Source organism: Dermacentor albipictus, chromosome 9, assembly GCF_038994185.2.
Source record: "Dermacentor albipictus isolate Rhodes 1998 colony chromosome 9, USDA_Dalb.pri_finalv2, whole genome shotgun sequence".
In the NCBI taxonomy this organism is placed as follows: Eukaryota; Metazoa; Arthropoda; class Arachnida; order Ixodida; family Ixodidae; genus Dermacentor; species Dermacentor albipictus.
In genome coordinates, this window is record NC_091829.1 from 73,015,852 (window position 1) to 73,035,902 (window position 20,051).

General features: G+C 47.9%; 1 protein-coding gene across 1 annotated transcript in view; it reads left to right on the forward strand.

The window, feature by feature from the left end:
• The window catches only part of LOC139049823 (uncharacterized), a 41,182-nt gene extending 21,492 nt beyond the window's left edge, over positions 1-19,690 (forward strand). Inside the window, exons 2-5 of the mRNA XM_070525640.1 lie at positions 18,474-18,605; positions 18,744-18,815; positions 18,941-19,008; positions 19,148-19,690. Of these exons, the coding sequence (XP_070381741.1) occupies positions 18,475-18,605; positions 18,744-18,815; positions 18,941-19,008; positions 19,148-19,629 (753 nt within the window). The 5' untranslated portion in view covers position 18,474 and the 3' untranslated portion in view covers positions 19,630-19,690. The remainder of the gene's footprint in view (positions 1-18,473; positions 18,606-18,743; positions 18,816-18,940; positions 19,009-19,147) is intronic.
• Positions 19,691-20,051: the final 361 nt, after the last annotated feature.

Genomic DNA, 20,051 nt, shown 5'->3' on the forward strand with positions numbered 1-20,051 from the left:
AAAGTCAATGTAATCTCTATGGCAGTAATATTTGTCCCCGGAATGCTTAGCAAATTCTGCAGCCCCTTGTTCATGAAACAGACTTGAAACTCGCCAGCGCTGCTTCAACACGTAATTTATGACAAAAGCTCTGGCTACATCTTTCGCTTTTGATTTCGTCTGCGCATTACCCGTAGCATGCGCCTTCTTCAAGCAATATAGTCAATGCCTTAATTTAGTTCAGCAATGAATTAGAGTTGTTGCAGAAACCGCGCCTAAAAGTGCGTGGGAGCAGTTTTCATTCCGAATGTGATCACGATTACAAACTTAAGATTATCGCAAACAAATAAATATACAGTGAGGGCTATCTTCACCACATGCAAACTCGGAGTGACGTAGAAGTTTCCGAAGGCGCTGGAAAAGAAGGATGATAAACGCCGTATATCGTATTATTTATACTTAAATAAGGAATTTCCCTGACGGCATGCTTATTAACCTGTATGTCTATATATTATATGTGTGCTTTGATGCCTGTGTTGGATATGAATTGAAGTAGTGTTTTGTGGAGTTCTCGTCTCGTCCTTGTTCAAATGTGCGCTGGAACTATGTTTCACAATGCTAATCATAACCAACTAGCCCAGCTGTCCATACTTAGCATTACGTATGCTGCGGTCATAAGTGGATGCGACAGTGTAGCGGAGGCAATAGGAGACGCGAGCGTTGCGATTGTAAGCCTGGACTTGTGCATAATAGGTGGTACACAGCATATCCCTATCCATCACTAGCACTGAGCAATCGGAACACGTAGCACCCCGTGGGAAATGCGAACATTCCGTTTGAGACCACAGCAACTGTAAGGGTCACCCCAGCCCGAAGCCTCCTAAGCAAAACTTTCTCCGCCATGGTAAAATTAAGAGGAAAGGAGCAGACGCAGGTAGGGATAACAGCACTTGGCCGTGCAATTTTTATAATCGCTGAAACTGACCCATTTGAAACTTTCCCGCTCATCACGCAAGAAATTGTAATGTTGGGTTTTACGCGCCAAATGCGCGCTTTGATTATGAGGAACGCTAAACTGAGTTCCTTGGAGTGACTTCTTTAATTGGGGTTGTTTAACGTGCACCTAAATTCAAATACACGAGCGCTTTCTTTTTCTTTCTTCTCCCTTTTCATCGTTTTTTTTTTTTTGCATTTCGCTCCCATCCAGAGTTGGTCGCTGCGGCCGCGATTGATTGGACGACCTTGAACACAGCATCGAAACGCCTTAAACACTTTGCTAACGGGGCTGGTATCACACTAAACCGGCAATGATAAACTATACAGTCATTGTAACCAACAGTAGAGCAAACGCTCGCCATAGCGCATATGCATTGGAATCTGCAACTGCAAGGACGCCGCCATGTTGCTACCTTGCCCTGCCGCGCATGCGCCGTCGACCAGATTCGATTCAGACGAGACGCGCAATGAACACGATACGGAGTCTCCCTTCATCACGGTGGCGCAATCTAGTTCGGGAGCCTTCAAACACATCCTTTATTGCAGGATCGAATTTAGCAAGATGTTTTATAAATTGTCGTCCAATATTTTTCGAAAATGCGCGGAACGAGTTTTGCACATTGTCGTTACGGACACTATAGTGGAAATGCTAGTTTTCGCATCATGCATTTATTATTGATGGCCTCCCAAAAAATGAGAGGCAGTAATTTTGCGGCGCCTTTGCGGTTGCGACGTTTTTTTTTGCGCAGATTTACTCTAATGTGTTTAGCGGTAAAATCTTTACGATGTCTTGCCTTAGTGCGCTATCAAGCTATATAGCGGACAGGCGTATGTACTCAGTCAAACAAAACGAGAAGACTAGCATTTTTTGTTAGCAGAAAAGAGAGAGAGAGAGAGAGAGAATTTAGTAATAGGAAACACGGGGAGGTCGACGTGAGCTAGTGCGCTCTAGTCAGCTACTCTGCACTGGGGAAGAGGGAAGGGGAGTGAAAGTGCTGGGATAGATGATGATGATAAGAGAAGTATTGAGTGCTGATGCATATGAGACAGTTGCCTGGCTAGAACCGCTCGTCGAGCTTCGTGTCCTGCTGAAACACTTTACACTTTACACTCAACTCACTTTACTGACACTTTACTGCAACTGACAATGCAACTCAGTTGCAATGTCAGGCCATGGGCCGAGTATAGCTTCCTCCGACAGTGGTTGCCTGCGAACGCTGGCTAGGAAACTTGCTTTCTTTCGTTCCAGCATATATGCTGGGCAATCGCATAGTATGTGTTCCAGTGTTTCATGCATCTGAGAGTGTTCACAATCAGGGCTGTTTGATTGGCCGATGAGATGCGCGTAGCGACGAGTGAAAGCAACGCCCAGCCGAATCATTTGTAGCAACGAGGCTTTGCTCCGCATAACTTTCGGAGGCAAACATAATTTAGCGTCTGCGTTGATCATAGGTAGGCGTCTGTGAATGCTGTCATTGTGGGCTCTGTATACCTTTGTAGGCTGCATGAGTGACTTGATCATGGCGTTGTTGTCTGGTTGCGAGTAGGCAATCCATACTCCATTAAAGAAAGACAAGGCTGACGTTGACTCACTGTCAGTGAGTTCATTGCCAATCACACCACTATGACCAGGTACCCATTGTAATGTGATCACATGGCCACTTAACTCGGCACTGTGATAAAGTTCGGCGATTTCTAGCATGAACAGGCAGTATGGTCCTTTCTTTAAAAAGCATTTCAGCGCCTGTAGCGCTGATTTGGCATCGCAGGATCCCGTCCATTGATGAGGTGTCTGCGTTCTCATAAAACGGAGAGCTTCCCGTATTCACGGAAGTTCCGCAGCCGTAGATGTAGATTTGTGGTCTAATTGAAATCGCCGAGTGATTCCAAGTTTTTCGATGACAAATGTGGCCGTTGTGGCAGATGACATGACCGGATCATCGGTATATAGTTGTAGAGTTTCACTATATAATGTAGATATATGGAAGAGGGGGAGTTGTTTCAGGCCAATCGAGGAAACATGGGATTTATTCATGATTCCGGGTATCTGAAGCCTCACTAGTGGTCTTGGCAATGCCCATGGAAGTGTCGCGGGGAAGTTTGCAGCCTGGAACCTTGCAGGTATAATGCTTGCATGACATGCAATTGCTTTATAAAAACCACAGTCAAGGTTGGTTCTTGGAGGCATTGGCAAAGGGTGGTCAGAGTATCTGGTCAGGAGGCTAAGATTGGTTCGTACAGGTTCACAAGACCTGTATATGCCGATTTGACAAGACCATGTTTGCACTATTGTTCCCGTAGTTGACGTGCAGCGTGGAAAGCCAAGGCATATCCACAGTGCTTGTGCCTGAAGGCTCTCTAGCGTCCGTATGCAAGATGACTCCATGTTAGATAGCAAGGCATGCTGTAGCGCATGTAGCCCACAAAAAGTGCCTGGTACACTTAGAGCAAACTTCGTTCAGAGGGGCCCCATCTCAGTCCACATATTACACGAAGAACGTGTATGAGGCTGGTCAGTTTAGCCTTTATCGCAGAAACTCGTTTGGTCCAAAAAAAGATTGCGGTCTATTATCACGCCAAGAAATCTCTGGTGGGGGACTGAAGGGAGCACCGTTCCGTCCACAACGATTGGATACTGTGACATTGATTTGGCGTGAATGCCAACACTGCTCACTGATTTGCTGAGACTTGTAGGCCTCTACGGCGCAGGTACTTCGACGTGATGGTAGCCGCACATTGAAGCCTTGCACGCACTTGTGGACGCGTGACGCCAGATGACCAGATACACTTATCATCCGCGTACGTGCTGGTATGCGTTCTTTCAGGTAGCTGACCAGTATGACATTGAACAGTATTGGGCAACAGACACCACCCTGCGGAACAACCCTGCGAACGTCATGTCTATAAGTCTCGCCATCCGAAGTGGACTTATAAATGGTGCCGCCACTGTCGTAACTGTGCAGCCATGCATACATCCGGCCACCAACTCCAATATCCTCAAGAGCCCGAATAATCGAATGGTGGAAGATGTTGTCGTAGGCACCTTTAACGTCCAGAAATTTTGCACATACCCCACGACGGTATCTTTTTACCTGTAGTAGAAGAGAAGATTCTATGTCGATCACACCATCAATGGAAGATCGGCCTCTTCTTTATCAATTGATAAAATCAGGAAGGCCGCGACTTTTCTCGAGTAGCCATTGCAGTCTGCTCAGTACCATCCACTCCATCACTTTACCGACACAGCTTGCCAAGGCTATATTGGCCGATAACGTGAGAGATCATGTGAGCATTTTCTGGGTTATAGCAAAGCTACAAGACGACTGCAATTCCAGTGGCCAGGCACAGTTGCTGTCTACCACGTAGAGTTGTAGAGCGTCAGGAGAATTTCTCGAGCTCCTACTCCAAGATGACAAATAGCGGAGTATGTAATTCAATCTGGTCCTAGACAAGGTGATCGGTTGGAAGTAGATATCACAGCATCGAGCTCGTGCACAATAAAAGGCGCATCGAGCCGGCTATCTCTAGATGGTAGAAAAGAGAGTCGTGATTGCATTGGTATGCCATTAGAGAAAATCAGATGTAATTTTCAGAGGTCATCGGCTACCTCAACTTTACGCCGGCCTTGCCGTATGGCCGCAGCCCTGAACGGGTGCACTGTGTTGGAAGGAATCGAAGGCTTCGCACAATTTTCTAAATTCCAGAGAGAGGTTTTCTCGGATCGAGAGAGCCACAGAATTATCTCCAGCCTCGTTTGTCGAGCTTCTCAAGGTGGCGCAAGACATGACGCAAGAGCCCGGTGTGATGCGGCGTCTAATGGTGATTTGGTACTTCTGTACTTCTCTTCTGCTCGAGGTCGTATCGCGTGATGTCGCTCGTACTGGTCGTCAATAGGCGATGTAGGTGAAGGTATGCTGAGGTGTTTTGTTGTGTCGCGTAATATTGTCGCGATGACATATTCAATATTGGATGGAGATTGGATGACTCGGCTTGCGGTGTTCACAGATTCTTGAAATAATGGCCAATTGGTAGAATGCACAGTGTGCGGAGCTGGGGGATGCAACCATTTCATCTGAATGTGTATTGGTAGATTGTGACTTCCATGGGTGGCAAGGTCAGTACACCATCGTGTACCAGACAGCAGGCTCTTTGAAACAAACTAAATGTCAAGAGAACTGCTGCAGTTAGAGCCTCGTAGGCAACTTGGCGAGCCATCATTGATCACCATCAAGCCTTGACTAAGCACAAGATCAGCCAAGGCCCTACCGCGGGCGTTCGTGGAATCAGAGCCCCACAAGGGACGGTGGGCATTAAAGCCGCCGATGACTGTGTGGGGACTCGCACAAGTTTGCAGCATAGACAGCAAATATGAACTGTCTATGCTAGATGCTGGGGGTATATATCCTCCAATTACTGAGAATGCGCGCCCCGTGTTCTTCAGTTTTAAGCAAACCAACTCGGTGGAAGCATGTGGACGAATGTCCTTACGAAGGCATGTTAAATTCCAATGAAGAAAATTGAGCATTTTGCTTAAACCATCGTCATTCATTGACCACAGTGCCACATAACCAGATATGCGTATTAAAGACGCCATGTTTGGTTCACATATTACAGCCACGGGAAACTTGTATTTGAACACCCTTCCATTGCCGAAAGTCTGCGAGGCGGCCTCGTAGTCCTCTGGCATTCCACTGCAATATCGCAGATATTCATTATTGGTTTTCAAAAGATAACGCCATGATGGCTTATTTTAGAGATGCGAGGAGCGGTTCCTAAGCAACTAGAACATGTAGCGTGGTCTTAGCGACCGGCGTCTGCAGTCCGCAGAGAAGTGAACGCATCGTAGTTATAAGGTGCTTCAACATACTTCGTAGATTTTCATTTTCTTTACCATTCTCAACCACCTTTGCAGACGCATCTTCGTATAAAGGAGATCCTCGTATAAAGACATGAGCAGCGGATGTGTTACGTCAATACTATTTGATAGCTGTTTGCATTTGCCCAGAAACCTTCTGGAACATTAGAGAAGCTTATGTAGAGATGCCAGGGCAACTGGGAAGTTTGTCTAGCATACCAAGAGAGAGCTTTTCGTTAGCCTGCTGGCTCCAATGACATTCGTCCTCTGCAATCCATTCGCTTTTCTGGGCGTAACTGTGAAACCTTAGAAATAGTGTGCTTTCGGTAAATACTGAACTTAATTGATTCTTCTGGGCTTAACTATTTCACCAAAAACTTCAACACCGGCAATAGTTCCAGTTCAGATGATGTATGTGAAATTTGTTGGAGATACTCCTCTGGACGTTGGGCACGTCGGCCACATCTTCAAAACAGCAGGCCTTAAATATAGGGTTTTACGTGCCAAAACTACGATCCGATTTTCAGGCACACGGGAAATTTCGGCCACCAGGTGCTCTTTAACATGCACCTAACTCTAAGTACAACGGGTGTTTTAGCATTTCACTCCCATAAAATGCAGCGGCGGGGGCAGCGCAGATTTTTACAGATTATTTTTTAAATCACCTGAAGCCAGATACTTTTCCTGCTCCTCAGCTATTGGCCACATTGTGTTATGAGTTACATAGCTGAATACGCAGAGCATGCTGGGAAATAATGGCAAGCGACAAAGTTGACGACCGGGAGGTCGAGGTTAACAAGAGATGTTGCCTGTCGTTAGGTTCAGAAGTTAGGTTCGCTGTAAACGAGTGTTTAATGATTGGAAAGTGGTGACGGATTGTTGGCGGCACAGGCTTCAGTTTTCACGAGCCACCAACACAGTTTTAGCTAATGTCGATCGCGCTGAGGCGATGAGGTTAGAACCAGCACATTCGCCGAGTTTGTGCGCTTGCTACTCGCAGACGCCACCCTACCCACAAGCCATTAGATGAAAGAAGATTGCTTCTGTATAGTTGAGTTTTTTTACCATGAGGATTGGAAATCAAACATTCTTCATTTCGTGAAGCGGACAACCAAAAAAGTGAGAAATTACGAGACTGCATGTTCTAAAAATTGGTAGGTTGCTGTTCTCGAAGGCTGCCAATTATACTCCCCGGCCCTCCCCTAATAAATGTGAGGACGTAGATGGATGTGCTTGTGCACATTGTTAAGAAGCCTGAGTATTTATCTTCCCACCTTCACTGCTTGCTCTATATCAAAGGGGCAACAAGTGGTGGTCACAGCTACTGTAATATTGCAAAACTGCAATGCAAACATTGTCCGTACCGACGCTTCGCTGCGCGAGTGTCCCATCGTGTGTGAAATGGCAAGATACGATGCTAATGATGATGATGAAGATTTAATAACATTCCGTATGAAACAACACAGAGACACTCACCTAGCTTGCTTGAAATATTCAGGTATATCGTACATGCTTTTCATTCCATCAATATCTATACTCCTCCGTCATTTGCTTTTATTCTTCAGGGATTCACTATCTACCTTGTACCGCTACCTAAGCAACTGCTACATGGCGTTCTACCTCATGTAGTAATCCAGTGAAAAATGTGCGCACATCGAGGCTACGTGGCGCGCATGTTGTATCGCGTCTCTCCTTGCGGCCTAGGACGCATTTAAAGGACATTTTTCCGCTGCGCGCTAGGCATCGCTGGCTTGGCTCAATGCCCGAGTAGCTGACTCATGCGCACTAGTCCCGAGTTTTATCCGGCGGGAAGTGAATAGTTCTTTTTTATCATTACCGGTGATAGCTGCTACGGGCACCGCACACCATCACCAGCCATCTCAAATTTACCCTATCTTGCGCTAGCTCAATGCAACTTGCGCCCATAAATTTCCTAATTTCATCATTCAACATGATGTTCTGCCGTCATTGACAGCGCATCCCATCTTTTATTACCAATTTTGTAATTCTAATGATCCACCGGTTATTTACCCAGGGAAATACAAGACCTACCCAGCTTAATTTCTTCCCCCCCCCCCTCCTCTGATGTAATCGAGGTTCGCTCTCTCATCCATACCTTTATCTTCCTGTCTCCAAACGTTACGCCCAAGTTTTTTTGCTCCATTCTTCCTTTGGCAGTCCTTACCTTGGTCTCGAGCTTTGTTAATATCCAAGTTTCGGCCACATGTGTTGGTGTTGGTAGAATGTATATATTGGTACACTTATCGTTTTGACGAAAGTGCTAAGCTATAATCAGGAATTAGGTAACGCCTGCCGTAATCACTGGAGCCCATATTTATTCTTCTGTAACTTTCCTTCTCATGATCTAGATGCTCTGTGAGTATTTGACCTAAGTAAACCTACTATTCCGCATATCCTGGAGTGTGACTGGCGATCACGAAATCTTGCTTCCTTGCCAGGCTACTGAACATTACCTTTGTCTTGATATTAAACTTTGCCTTTACTCTTATGATTTCTATGCTAAGGACCTCAGTCACTTGTTGCAATTTATTCGCAGTGTTACTTAACAGTACATATGCAAATATAGATTGCTTCGAAATGTAAGGCACTGAAGGCCTATTAAGGCAAAATATGTGAACCTAGAATGGAATTCACTGATGACAACAATGCTCCTTAATGCACAATTTGAGCGCCACTCTTTAAATGTTTCGAATTCAAGCGGTTGTATCACTGATTGTTGAGAAAAAGAGCACGAACACGGGAGCGCGCGTCTGGCTTCGAAGCACAACGAAGCGCTTTGTTTCCATATTTCGTATCAGTGGACGTGCTCGCCGAGCGCTCGCTGCATGCCGTAGTAATGAGGTCATCGGCACACTACGGCGTGCATGACTGTTGCCCCATGTCGTAGTCCCGCGTGGCACTCTGCTTTCATCCTCACCCTTTCGCCATGCTCTCCTCCTTCGCTTTCTGCCTCATGCTTTTGCTCTAACTTTTGTTCTTTCCATCCTCGCGCTCTCTTCGCTGCTACCGTGTTTCAACCCCCGCTTTGCTCCGCGTTCGCTCTTTCGTCCTTTGCGGTGCTCGTTCGCTCGGTGAGGCCGAGGGACGCCGACGACCCCGACGCTCAGTTCAGGAACGCACACCTGAAGGCCGACCCACATTCAGCGTTTTAACGCCATTTTCTGCCGATGCATCTTTCGGCGTCTCCGCACGAACGCACGCCTATACACATGAGTGGCACGCGGACCAGCGCTGATTGGCCCGCACTCATCGAGCCGCTTCTGGCGGCGGCTGCGAGATCTGGTGTCACTTGAGCACGCCACCCTCTGCATCGACGCCAAGCGACGCCGGGTGACGAAACGCCGCAAAAATGCTTAATGTGGAGCGGCGTTAAAGAGTGGCGTTCTAAAACGGCTGACGCCACGAGCATGAAGATCAGACAGATCCACGCACCACCCATCATTCTCATACCGGCCGAATGATCGCAATACCAGAGTTCAGTTTAGTTATTCCGGCGAAAGCCTTATGTCTCATCGGTCAGTTTCCCATGAGCGTAAAAGCGCTGACGACACGAAAGGTACGAAAAGGCTACGAGCCCTCTACATTTTATGGGAGTTGAACCAACAACCTTTGGCGTTAATTAGGGCTGGGAATGCACGACGTTTGGCTGGAGTCTAACCATGATCCTTTGTGAGGGTCGAACCCATGAACATTGGTGTTAATAAATGCGAAGTTAATTCAGGCACAGTTAATTAAAACATAGCTAAGGCGCTCGAACCAATGCTCTAGGGGGTAAGTAACAACTTCGTCCGTTATAATTAGGAGGCATGACTAAGCGAAGTACCCGAAACGAAATAAGGGAGTGATTAAGCGAATGAGGAGGATGAGTAAATGAAACAAGTAGATTGTGTAGGTTATGTGTCCGTCTTTCATGTATCGGCACTTGGCCTTTCTCCTTCGTTTTGGGGGTAACACAAGAGACCCTGTGAATTTTATTGTATCAAACCCTATGGCCAAAACTATCGTTAGAATTTACTGGTGATTGGCGCACTCAACATCGGGGCATTTCCGTCCCATCATTGACTGGAAAATTATTTGCAGAAGATGCTATTGCTTTCATTACTCGGAAATGAAAATTCTGTGAGTATACCGCTTCCCAAAAAGCTACAGATACTCGGAGAATTGTCTGCTGATGCGTAAGCATTGTTTGGCTTGGCTGTGAGTTCGTTTTTACTTCGTTCACTCCATAATTCATATAGGCCCAACCTCAAATTTCAAGTAGGCCCAATCTCAAATTTAACTTGGCCCACTTCCCAAATTTCTGTTGGCTCGTTCCTAAATTTCAGCTGGTCCATTCCCAAATTGCAGTTGCCCCAGGTTGAAAGTTCAATTTGGCCCACCCCACATTTCAAGTTTACTCACCCAGGAAAGTCAAGTTGGCCCACTTGCAAATTTCAATTTGTCCCCAAGGGCAAGAGGAAGAAGAAGAAGACGGACGCAAGCGCTAGGGTTCCATCTCGGCTCCTGCTCTCTTGAATGATTTCGGCAAGATTTTCGCCTCTAATCTCCATCATGTTGTTACCAACGCATGTCTAAAGGGAAGAGGATCACATCGATATTGGACTTGTTTCGGTGGGTGGCCTCTTTTCCATTTTATGAACGTTTTTGTGCTCGGACCACGCCGCCGCCTTTCTGGCCCTAACGACAAGCCTAGCCCGGCGTAGCGCCGATCGGCGCAATCAAGTGTCGCTGGACCAACAATTCTGAGATCTGAGTGACTATGCAGATGACGGTTGACGGGGAGGATCTTCCTCTTGAAGAATTTTCACCAGAATTTGGATGGCAGTCGGCAGTTTCGAAGCGTATGTCCGCCAAGGCGGACTCTGCCAAGCGCCCTAGCGGCGGCGTATGGGGGAATAAGCCTAACGCCGGCGCCTCATTCAGCACTCAGGAAAATGGAAATGAGCTCAAGAGCAAAATCATCAGGGCATCACGGATGCCTCCCATGCCCAAGGAACATGCCAAAATTATCATACGACCCCGCGGAGGGCTGAATATTGCCAAGACAGGACCGACCGTGATCGGTAAAGCGTTCGTGCAAGCGGCGGGTCTTACCCCTACGCAGATAAGCTCGGACTTCATTTGCCCTAACATACAGCAAAACATTCTGGTGGCCAGCACGCCCAACCGAGACAACGCTTCAAAATACACAAGAATCAGAGCAATTCATGTGGCTGGAAAAATGTTTGAAGTAAGTGCATACGAGGCCGCCCCCCACACCACGTGCAAAGGGGTAATCAGACACATCGACCTCAACGACAGTCCCTCGGACCTGGAACGTAACATCGTCAACGAGAGAAACCCACTGGCCTTGGCGGTCAAGAGAATTAAGAACACAGGCACAATCATCATTGCTTTCGACGGACTCAAGGTTCTGAACTTCGTGCGCTATGGCCCAGTCCTTGTGAAATGCTTTCTTTATCGCAAACAAGTTTATATTTGCTACGCGTGCGGCAAACTCGGCCATCGTGCCGACGTTTGTCCGACTCCCGAAGAGTCCACCTGCAGAGGATGTGGGGCAGTCAACCCGGACGATCAACACCAGTGCACGCCAAAGTGTGGGTTGTGCGGGGGCCCACACCCTTCGGCGGACAAAACGTGCAAGGAGAGATTCCAGATCCCGTACGTCGTCAGAAGGAGACGATGGGAGAGTGCGACGGTGGAAGCTTCGACCAATGGGGCTTCGTCAACACCACATAGCAGCGAAAGCAAGAAACACTTCGAGCAACCTCCACCGCAAGAGCCTAGGGGGCGCTCCCGATCCAGGGGACGCTCTCGCTCCAGAGAGAGCCCCCAGAGTCGCTCTCGATCCAGAGGCCGCTCTTGCTCCAGAACCAGGACCAGATCACGCTCCAGGGGTCGCTCCGGATCCCGGCGCCGAGTCAGCCAAGTCCGGTTCAAGTCCTGCTCGAGGTCCTGTTCCAGGGATCGCCGACCCGAGTGCTACCCGACCTGGGCCGACCGAGTTCGAGGAACGCCGGAAAAGGTAACGCGGGGCTCACCGCCAGAGCATGATAGAGGTAACAACAGACTAGCACAACTTGAGCGCGAAAACGAGATGATGAAGAACACAATAGCTCGACTGATGACAGAAATTGCTGAGATTAAGAAGGGCGGTCAACCCGTCATGGCTGACAAGCAGCCAGCCACTCCCCAGCTAATGGAAATCCCCATGGTTGAGAAGAGCGATACGGATAAGCAACCGGCCGCTCCCCAGCCAATGGAAGTCCCCATGGTTGAGAAGATCGATACAGAGAGACCCGCTAAAAAGAGGGCAATCGCTAACGAGCAAGAAAGAGCACCAGGCAGGGCCAAATCGGAGATTCGCGAGTTGCTCTCCGCTCTCAGTGACAGCATTAAGCAGATAAATGAAAAGTTCTCGCTCTTCCAAAGCAACATGGCTTCCATGGAGGAGCGCACTAATCAGCGGATCAGCAAAATTGAATCCTTCTTAGAAAACGTTGTAGCACCTGTGCTGGCACCTACAGCTCCTACACCCCCAACAACAGCATCGACTAGTAAGAGCTCGGGGGCGATCGGCTCTCCGATGGTTAGCACAGCAACTCAAGAGCAACACGATGGCCACTCAAACTAGCTCATTCAAGATGTGGCAATGGAATTGCAGGGGTTACCTTCCCAAGAGGGCTCCCCTGCAACAATATATTCGCTCGCATGCAGAGAAGCCAAATGTTATCATTTTACAAGAAACATTAACATCTAACGTCACGCTGTCTGGCTACAGGCCCGTAGCAAAGCACGAAGAAGGACGGGGGATCGCCGTACTGGTTAGCAACAAGCTGACCCACATCACTCACGACCTTAAGATGACCGCAACTAAAGTTGAATACATGATGATAGAGATCATCCCTTGCCCAACGAACCGCCAAAGTATATTCATCCTGAATGTCTACAGTAGTCCCAAAGCTCAACGACAGCGCTTCAAAGCCCTAATCACCAAGGCCACGCAACTAGTGCGCGACTCCCCTTTGATCATAGCTGGTGACTTCAACGCGCCGTACCACACCTGGGGCTACTTATATAACACTAAAAAGGGGGAGGACCTCTGGCGTGAGGCTCTAAACCTTAACTTGATGCTAGTCATGGACCCAGCGTTCCCCACCAGATGCGGAACATCGTCGAGCCGCGACACGACACCGGATCTCACCTTTGTCAGGAGCATTGCAGCGGTCAAGTGGACAAACCTCGGGGTAGACTTTGGTAGCGACCATTATATCTTGGCCACGCACCTCCAAGTCGACCAGAAGAGACAGCGCATGTTCCAGTACACAGACTGGGACAAATTTCGCAAAATAAGGGAAGAGCGAATGGAGAGTGAGGACAAGCCTAGCCTTGAACAATGGGTTGCACAGGTTAGACACGACATCAAAGCTACCACCAAAGAGGTTTGTACCGACCTCCCGGTGGAAAAGATGGACAGCCGTCTCGCTCACCTATTGGAGGCCAAGCAATCCCTCCTCGCCAGGTGGAAAGGACAACGGCTCAACCGCAGGCTCAGAAAAAGGATATCGGAAATCAACCGAACTATAGAGGAACACTGCAGGGCCCTCTGTACACAGCAATGGGATGAGGTGTGCAACTCGATCGACGGGCAGATGCGCAACGGTGGCACCTGGAACCTCCTAAAGCATCTCCTCGACGAGACGAACACTAGAACCAACCAACGCAACACACTGGCGCGCACCCTACACACAGCCAAGCGAGAATATTCGAACAAGGAAATTTTATCGAAACTCGTACAGAAGTACCTATCAGTCGCATCGTGCCCTACACCACCTTCCCCTGACTACGAAGGCTCCGAGAACCCTGAGCTCGACGCAGAATTCGGGATTGAGGAGATCAGGCAGGCGCTCCACGCCCTCAACGGCAGATCGGCTCCGGGTCCGGACAAGATCACAAACAAAGCTCTACGGAATCTGGACGAGAAGTCCATCGAATACCTAACGGACATCATTAACCAAGCGTGGAGCAATGGTAAAGTCCCAGGAATGTGGAAATCTGCCAACACCATTCTCATCCCCAAGCCAGGCAAGCCGCCCAGCCTCGATAACCTCCGCCATATTTCGCTCACATCGTGCGTGGGGAAAGTTGCTGAGCACGCAATCCTAAACAGGCTTTCACGCTACCTGGAGGACCACGACATTTACCCACACAACATGATCGGCTTCAGGGTCGGACTCTCGACGCAGGACGCGATGAAGCTCATCAAACATCACATTATTGACTGTAATACGCGGGACACGAGAGCCATACTAGGTCTAGATCTCGAAAAGGCATTTGATAACATTCTTCACTCGTGCGTTTTAAACACAATCTCCAGCCTAAACCTGGGGAAGCACTTTCATTCCTACACGAGATCTTTCCTGTCAGGCAAAGAAGCCACCCTTAAGATCGGGGACCTGACTTCAAACATGATTAAGCTGGGGTCTAAAGGGACGCCACAAGGGTCAGTCATATCCCCAACCCTCTTTAACCTAGTCATGATCGGTCTATCCCGGACACTCTCTGCTATTGACGGTATCAGTCATACCATATACGCAGACGACGTTACCATCTGGTGTACTGGAGGTAGTGACGGACAGGTAGAGACGGCCCTGCAAGAGGCGGTTGATGCTACCGAGAGATACCTTGAATCCACGGCCTTCGGTGCTCACCGCACAAGTCGGAACTGCTACTTTATCGACCCAAGCGCAGAGGCCCGAAACCAAAGGGATGGAAGCCACTCGCCGAATGCGACATAAAACTGCGCACAAAAGACGGAGGCTATATTCCGAGGGTGGATGCTATCCGGATTCTCGGCATGATGGTAGAGTCGAGTGGTTCAAACAACCAGACAGTGCTGCGGCTCACTAAGAAGACGGACAATGCCATCAGACTAATCAGAAGAGTGGCCAACCGGCAGCAAGGCCTCGGAGAAGATAACCTCGTGAGATTGGTACACGCGTTCGTAATGTGTCATTTCACTTACGTCGCGGCCATGCACAACTGGCAAAGATCGGAAAGGGATAAACTCAATGCATTAATCAGGAAGGCAATCAAGAGAGCTCTCGGCCTCCCCGTATACACTCCCACGGAACGCTTACTTCAACTTGGCATGCATAACACGCTAGAGGAAATAGCGGAAGCACAGGAGAGGGCCCAGTTCATCAGGCTATCTACCACACAAGCTGGAAGGCACATCTTACAGGAGCTGGGCGTTCCTTCCAGAGTAATCAAAACAAAGTTCTGCAGCATCCCTCGAGAGCAGCGGGACCGCATCACCGTCGCGCCTATCCCACGAAACGTCCATCCAGAACACAACGTGGGAAGACGTCGGGCGCGCGCGAAGGCTCTCCTGGAAAAGGCTCGTGAACGGGCTTCGCAGAACAGTTTCGTAGACGCAGCGCGCTACGCCGACGGACAGGCCTTCGCTGTAGCACGGCCGCCTCGATCACGCGCGCACGGCGGGGCTTGCTCCGGCCGTCCCATTCAGCGCGCACCCCATTGGAGAGGTGTAATCGGAGAAGTTTCCTCGCGCGCCGCGGAGCGGCGCTGTTCTCCCACTCCTGCCGACGGCGCGGCGGCATGGCACATGCTTGGAGAAGCGAATACATCGGAGAGTGCACGTGTAACGTCTCGCGTCAGCTTCGCTCTAAAATGTGTTGACAGCCAGAGGAAACCGCAAGGAAATCAAGGTACGTCTCTGTATATCCTCAAATCAGGTTTGCACAGTGCACGCGTTGTTTCTTGTAGTATAATACGATCGAGACGCACCTAAGGCTGCGTTGATGCATGACTTGATGTGCCGCATTGCACGTGTCTTGAAATATCTATTATGGCGAGTGAGCTGCCGCTGTGCCTAAGCGCAGCCCCTGCAACGCTCGTCTTCCTTTCTTTTTGTTTGCGGGCTTTTCTTTCAACGTGGCCCCTGACTGTCTTCTCGATCTGTCTTTTGAGGTCCATTTTCTTTAGTCTCGTGCTGGACAAATTATATACTCGGGGCCCTTCCACGCATGGCTTTTATTTTTTTACATTGTGTAGCTTCAAGCGAACTTGAGTGGTGTTGGGAGTAGGCTTCCCAGTCCTCAAGTGTTGCTGCTGAAGGGGCTCTGCTGCTATCAGCCATGTGTTATGTATTATCGCGTTGCTCGAGTCACTTCGATTCAGACAAAACATTATTTTGATAATCAAGGACTTTGACCTAATAGACTATTTCCTGTATTTTCAGGGACATGCCACATTGCTGCGTGCTATGCTGCAAATCCAGCACAAAAAAAAAGCTTGGCTTAAGCTTCCACGAATTCCCAGCTGATGAAACTCTCCGACACGCATGGCTGAAAGCTATATCGAGGAAAGATTTTACTCCGAATGATAAGTCCGCCAGCAGTGTCGTCTGCTCTTTGCACTTCTTGGGCAATGACTACCGTTCTGAATCCGCAAAGATCCGGCGTCTGAAGCGGGCTGCAGTACCCAGTGTTTTTCCTGGATACCCGAGCTATATGCAGCCGCAGACAGCAAAAAAACGGCGAAAGTTGGAGCGCGAGCAACCACCTTGCGCAGTTTCTAAAACAAATGATGCTCTCAGTCCAATGAACTGCATTAGTGAGAAAAATTGGAAAACAACCGAGAGCCATGAAGAAAGCAGCCATCTGCTCTTACCTGCTGTAAATAGCCAAACACTGAATTTTGTTCTTCAGTCTAATCCTCAAGACCTTGAAAATCATCTTCCAGCTACTTCAACGGTTGAATGTGCTACTCAAACAAGTGATGATATTGTCCCCCATAAACATTCAGATGTAAGAGAATTAAACCGGTTGAGGGTGCAGCTTTCCAGGAAAAATAAAGCAATTCGAAAACTTCGCACACAGAATGAAAGGTTGAAGAAAAACGTCAATGATTTTAAGTCCAATACAGTGCAATCTGCATTGAGAAAGTGCTTGCAAAAAGTGGGCACAGCAAAGTTTTGTCTGGAAGACTGTATAGTTGAGCAGCTAGCAAACGCTTCAAGGCAGCGTCCTTCCTGGTCACCGGATTTTGTGAAGGAGTGTGTAGTCCTATACTACCTATCGCCAAAGACCTACCGTTACATACGTAACCGAGGCCTTCTGAAGCTACCCTCAAAAAATACTTTGCTCCGGTATGTTGGGAAGTCTAACAATAAAAGTGGAGTCACACCGCTGATGAAACAGCGTCTCTTGCAAGAAGTCAAGCAGCTAAAAGAGCAAGCAAAGATGTGTTCAGTAATTATTGACGAAATGGCCATAAGCTCAAGATACATATATGACCGCAAGATGGACTGCTTCTTTGGTCATGAAACAACAAAGCCTGACACCATCAGCCAAGAAAATGTAAGCAATGTTGTAGTTGCTAATAAGGTGCTGTGCTTTGTGGCTGCAGGGCTGTCAACGTCTTACAAAATTCCCTGCGGCTTCTTCTTCACGAACCGGCTAAGTGGTAAAATGCTGCACAAACTGACAAAGCATGTGATCGAAGAAGTCGAAAAGTGTGGTCTTCATGTGGTACGAATCGTTACAGACAACCACAAAATTAATGTAACTATGATGCGCCATTTTGGAAATGGATCGCTGAAGCCAGCTGTCATTCACCCATGTGACCCAAGCAGGCCACTATTTTTGTCCTTCGACCAATGTCACATCATAAAAAATGTGCGAAATCTCTTTCTTGAACGCGAAATGACTGATGGAAGCCTTCCAATAACGGGATTATTCATAAAGAAGCTCTATGAACTCCAGAAGAATGAGATTGTGAAGCCTGTTCGTTTTCTCACTCAAAAGCACGTGGAGCCGAGCAATTTCGAGAAAATGAATGTTGGGAGAGCAGTGCAGCTTTTCTCGGATGAGGTGATTGCTGCGGTTTCCTTTCTTATGGAGTTCCCTACTTATCACCCAAGAGCTGAGCCCTTCAGAAATGCTGGCGCAACTGTGAAGTTCATGAAGGCAATCCAAAAGTGGTTTGATATCCATAATGTGGCCAACAAAAGAGCCCACGTGCACTTAAACAAGCCCGACAAGATGCATTTCTTCTGTGCGACAGATGGACGCTTGAATTGGCTTGAGGACGAATTCCCGCAGTACCTTGAGAGTCTCCACATTGCCTGCAAATCAAGTGGGAAAAAATTCCTAAGCCCAGAAACTTACGAGGCACTGCTGCTCACAAGCAAGTTTACCGTTCTTTGTATTAAGTACTTGCTGGAGAGTGGGTTCTTTTATGTCCTCACGAGAAATCTGTCAAGTGATCCGGTTGAGGTCCTGTTCAGTGCTTTGCGTCAAATTGCGGGTTGCAATGACTGTCTAGACGCTAGAGCTGTCACCTTCGGCCTTGAAAAGTTACTCCGGACTGGCATCCTGTGTGCATCGCAGGCATCAAATGTTCAAAATGGTCAGAGTGTTATGAGGTAAGCACACAAGTTTTGCTGCAAGTTAAGTGTATTTCACTGTATATCAAGTTCTTGCGGTTTAATTTCACTTGTTCACTAATGCTAGTCTGTGCTGAACATGCAAGAAAATTTTCTTGGCATTTTTTCCTTCTGATGTCATTTCTGTCGTATTCATTTTTTTTTCTCCAGCATGTACAGTGCTTCTACATCAACCCAATTGAGCAGAGTTGATCCAGCTGTGCCGAGCGGGAAATCTTCAGGACTGGACACATCGAGCATTCCTCAGAACACCTCGGCTAAAACCAGTAGTGCACTACTCAGGTATGCACATCCGCTGCAGCACCATTTATTTGATGTCAGTTTTTCAAAAAGGACGCGCGCTTCCTTTGGTTCTTTTACATCTGTACGCCACATACAGTGGTAACCAACTTCTTGTTCTTGCACTGTTTTGTTTTTCAGCTTGTCTGAACCACCCGATATTGCGGATGATCAAAGCAGTGTGTCAGCAGCAACTAGCGATTTCCTACCTAGGTATGCATAAGCCCCAGCTCCGTTTAAAAAAATGTGTTTTTCAAGCTAGTGCTGTTTCCCCATGCTTTTGCACCTTTTTCATGCCGGTCACTAATATATAGTTTCTGTACCGTTTTCTTTTCTAGCATTTGTGAACCACCGAGTTTCGTGGATGATGTCAACAGTTTGCTGGCGCCCTTGAAAGTGATGCCCTGTAAGTAGGCAGACTTCATGTATTGCGCATGCAGTTATAGCCTTTCGAGCTTATTACTTTTTCAAGCCGGGATTGGAGCTCCATATTCCGTAATTAGTCCTGATATATCAGCACTTTGTTCTTACTTTTTCTTTTTCAGTGCAGCGGCCACATTCAACAGTGGAAACCGCTGCAGTAGCATACGTCGCCGGTTTTGTCGTGAAAGCGATAGAAGAACAAAGGATGTGCAGCGCCTGCCCGAGACTGAATGATTCGGGGCCATCAATATCACCAGTGATGGGACTTATTAACCACCGAACTAGAGGGGGTTTGGTGTTCCCAAAGCCCGAGTTTGTAGCTGTTCTAGTAAAAGTAAAGAAGGCCATCGACATCGCAGTGTCACGTATTGGCACAAACGATGTCTGCAAGAAGATCACGGCAATGATTTTGCCGCATCTGGAGAGTTGCCCTCTATTTATATGCGAGGCACGAGAAGACCATGCCTCGGTCACATCGTCAATAGTGGCAAAGAAATTCATAAAGCCCCTCCTATCAAACATTGCTGCTCTTGTTACGGACAGAGTGGCCTATCGCAAGAAATTAATCACTAAGCCGCTCAGTCTAAAGGTTTTGCGCGTTTAAACAGCTCGAGCGCGCGCGAGCTGACAACTTTTTATTGTAAATAAATTCCTGCACACACTGACCTTGTTATGCTGGTAATTTTTACCACGAATATAGCCATGATATTCAAGTATACAGACTAATCAGAGCGACAGGACGTTGCTCTCCGCGGCTGTCGACTCTGGTGAGCAGATTCTCTCATATAGGAGGAACAGTGATGAGCTCGCCTAAGGAATATAAAATTGACAGCTCAGCGTGCAACATCGCCTGCCCATTTTCTTCATAGTACAATTGCCATTTTCCTTCGAGGCTGTTTTTTGACCGGTAAAGACGTTCTGACCGAGCTTGTACGTCATGCACAAACGTTCATGAATTTACAGGGGGAAAAAATTACTACTGCGTTGCCTCGTGAGACGTGGCACTTCTTTTATAAAGAAGTAATG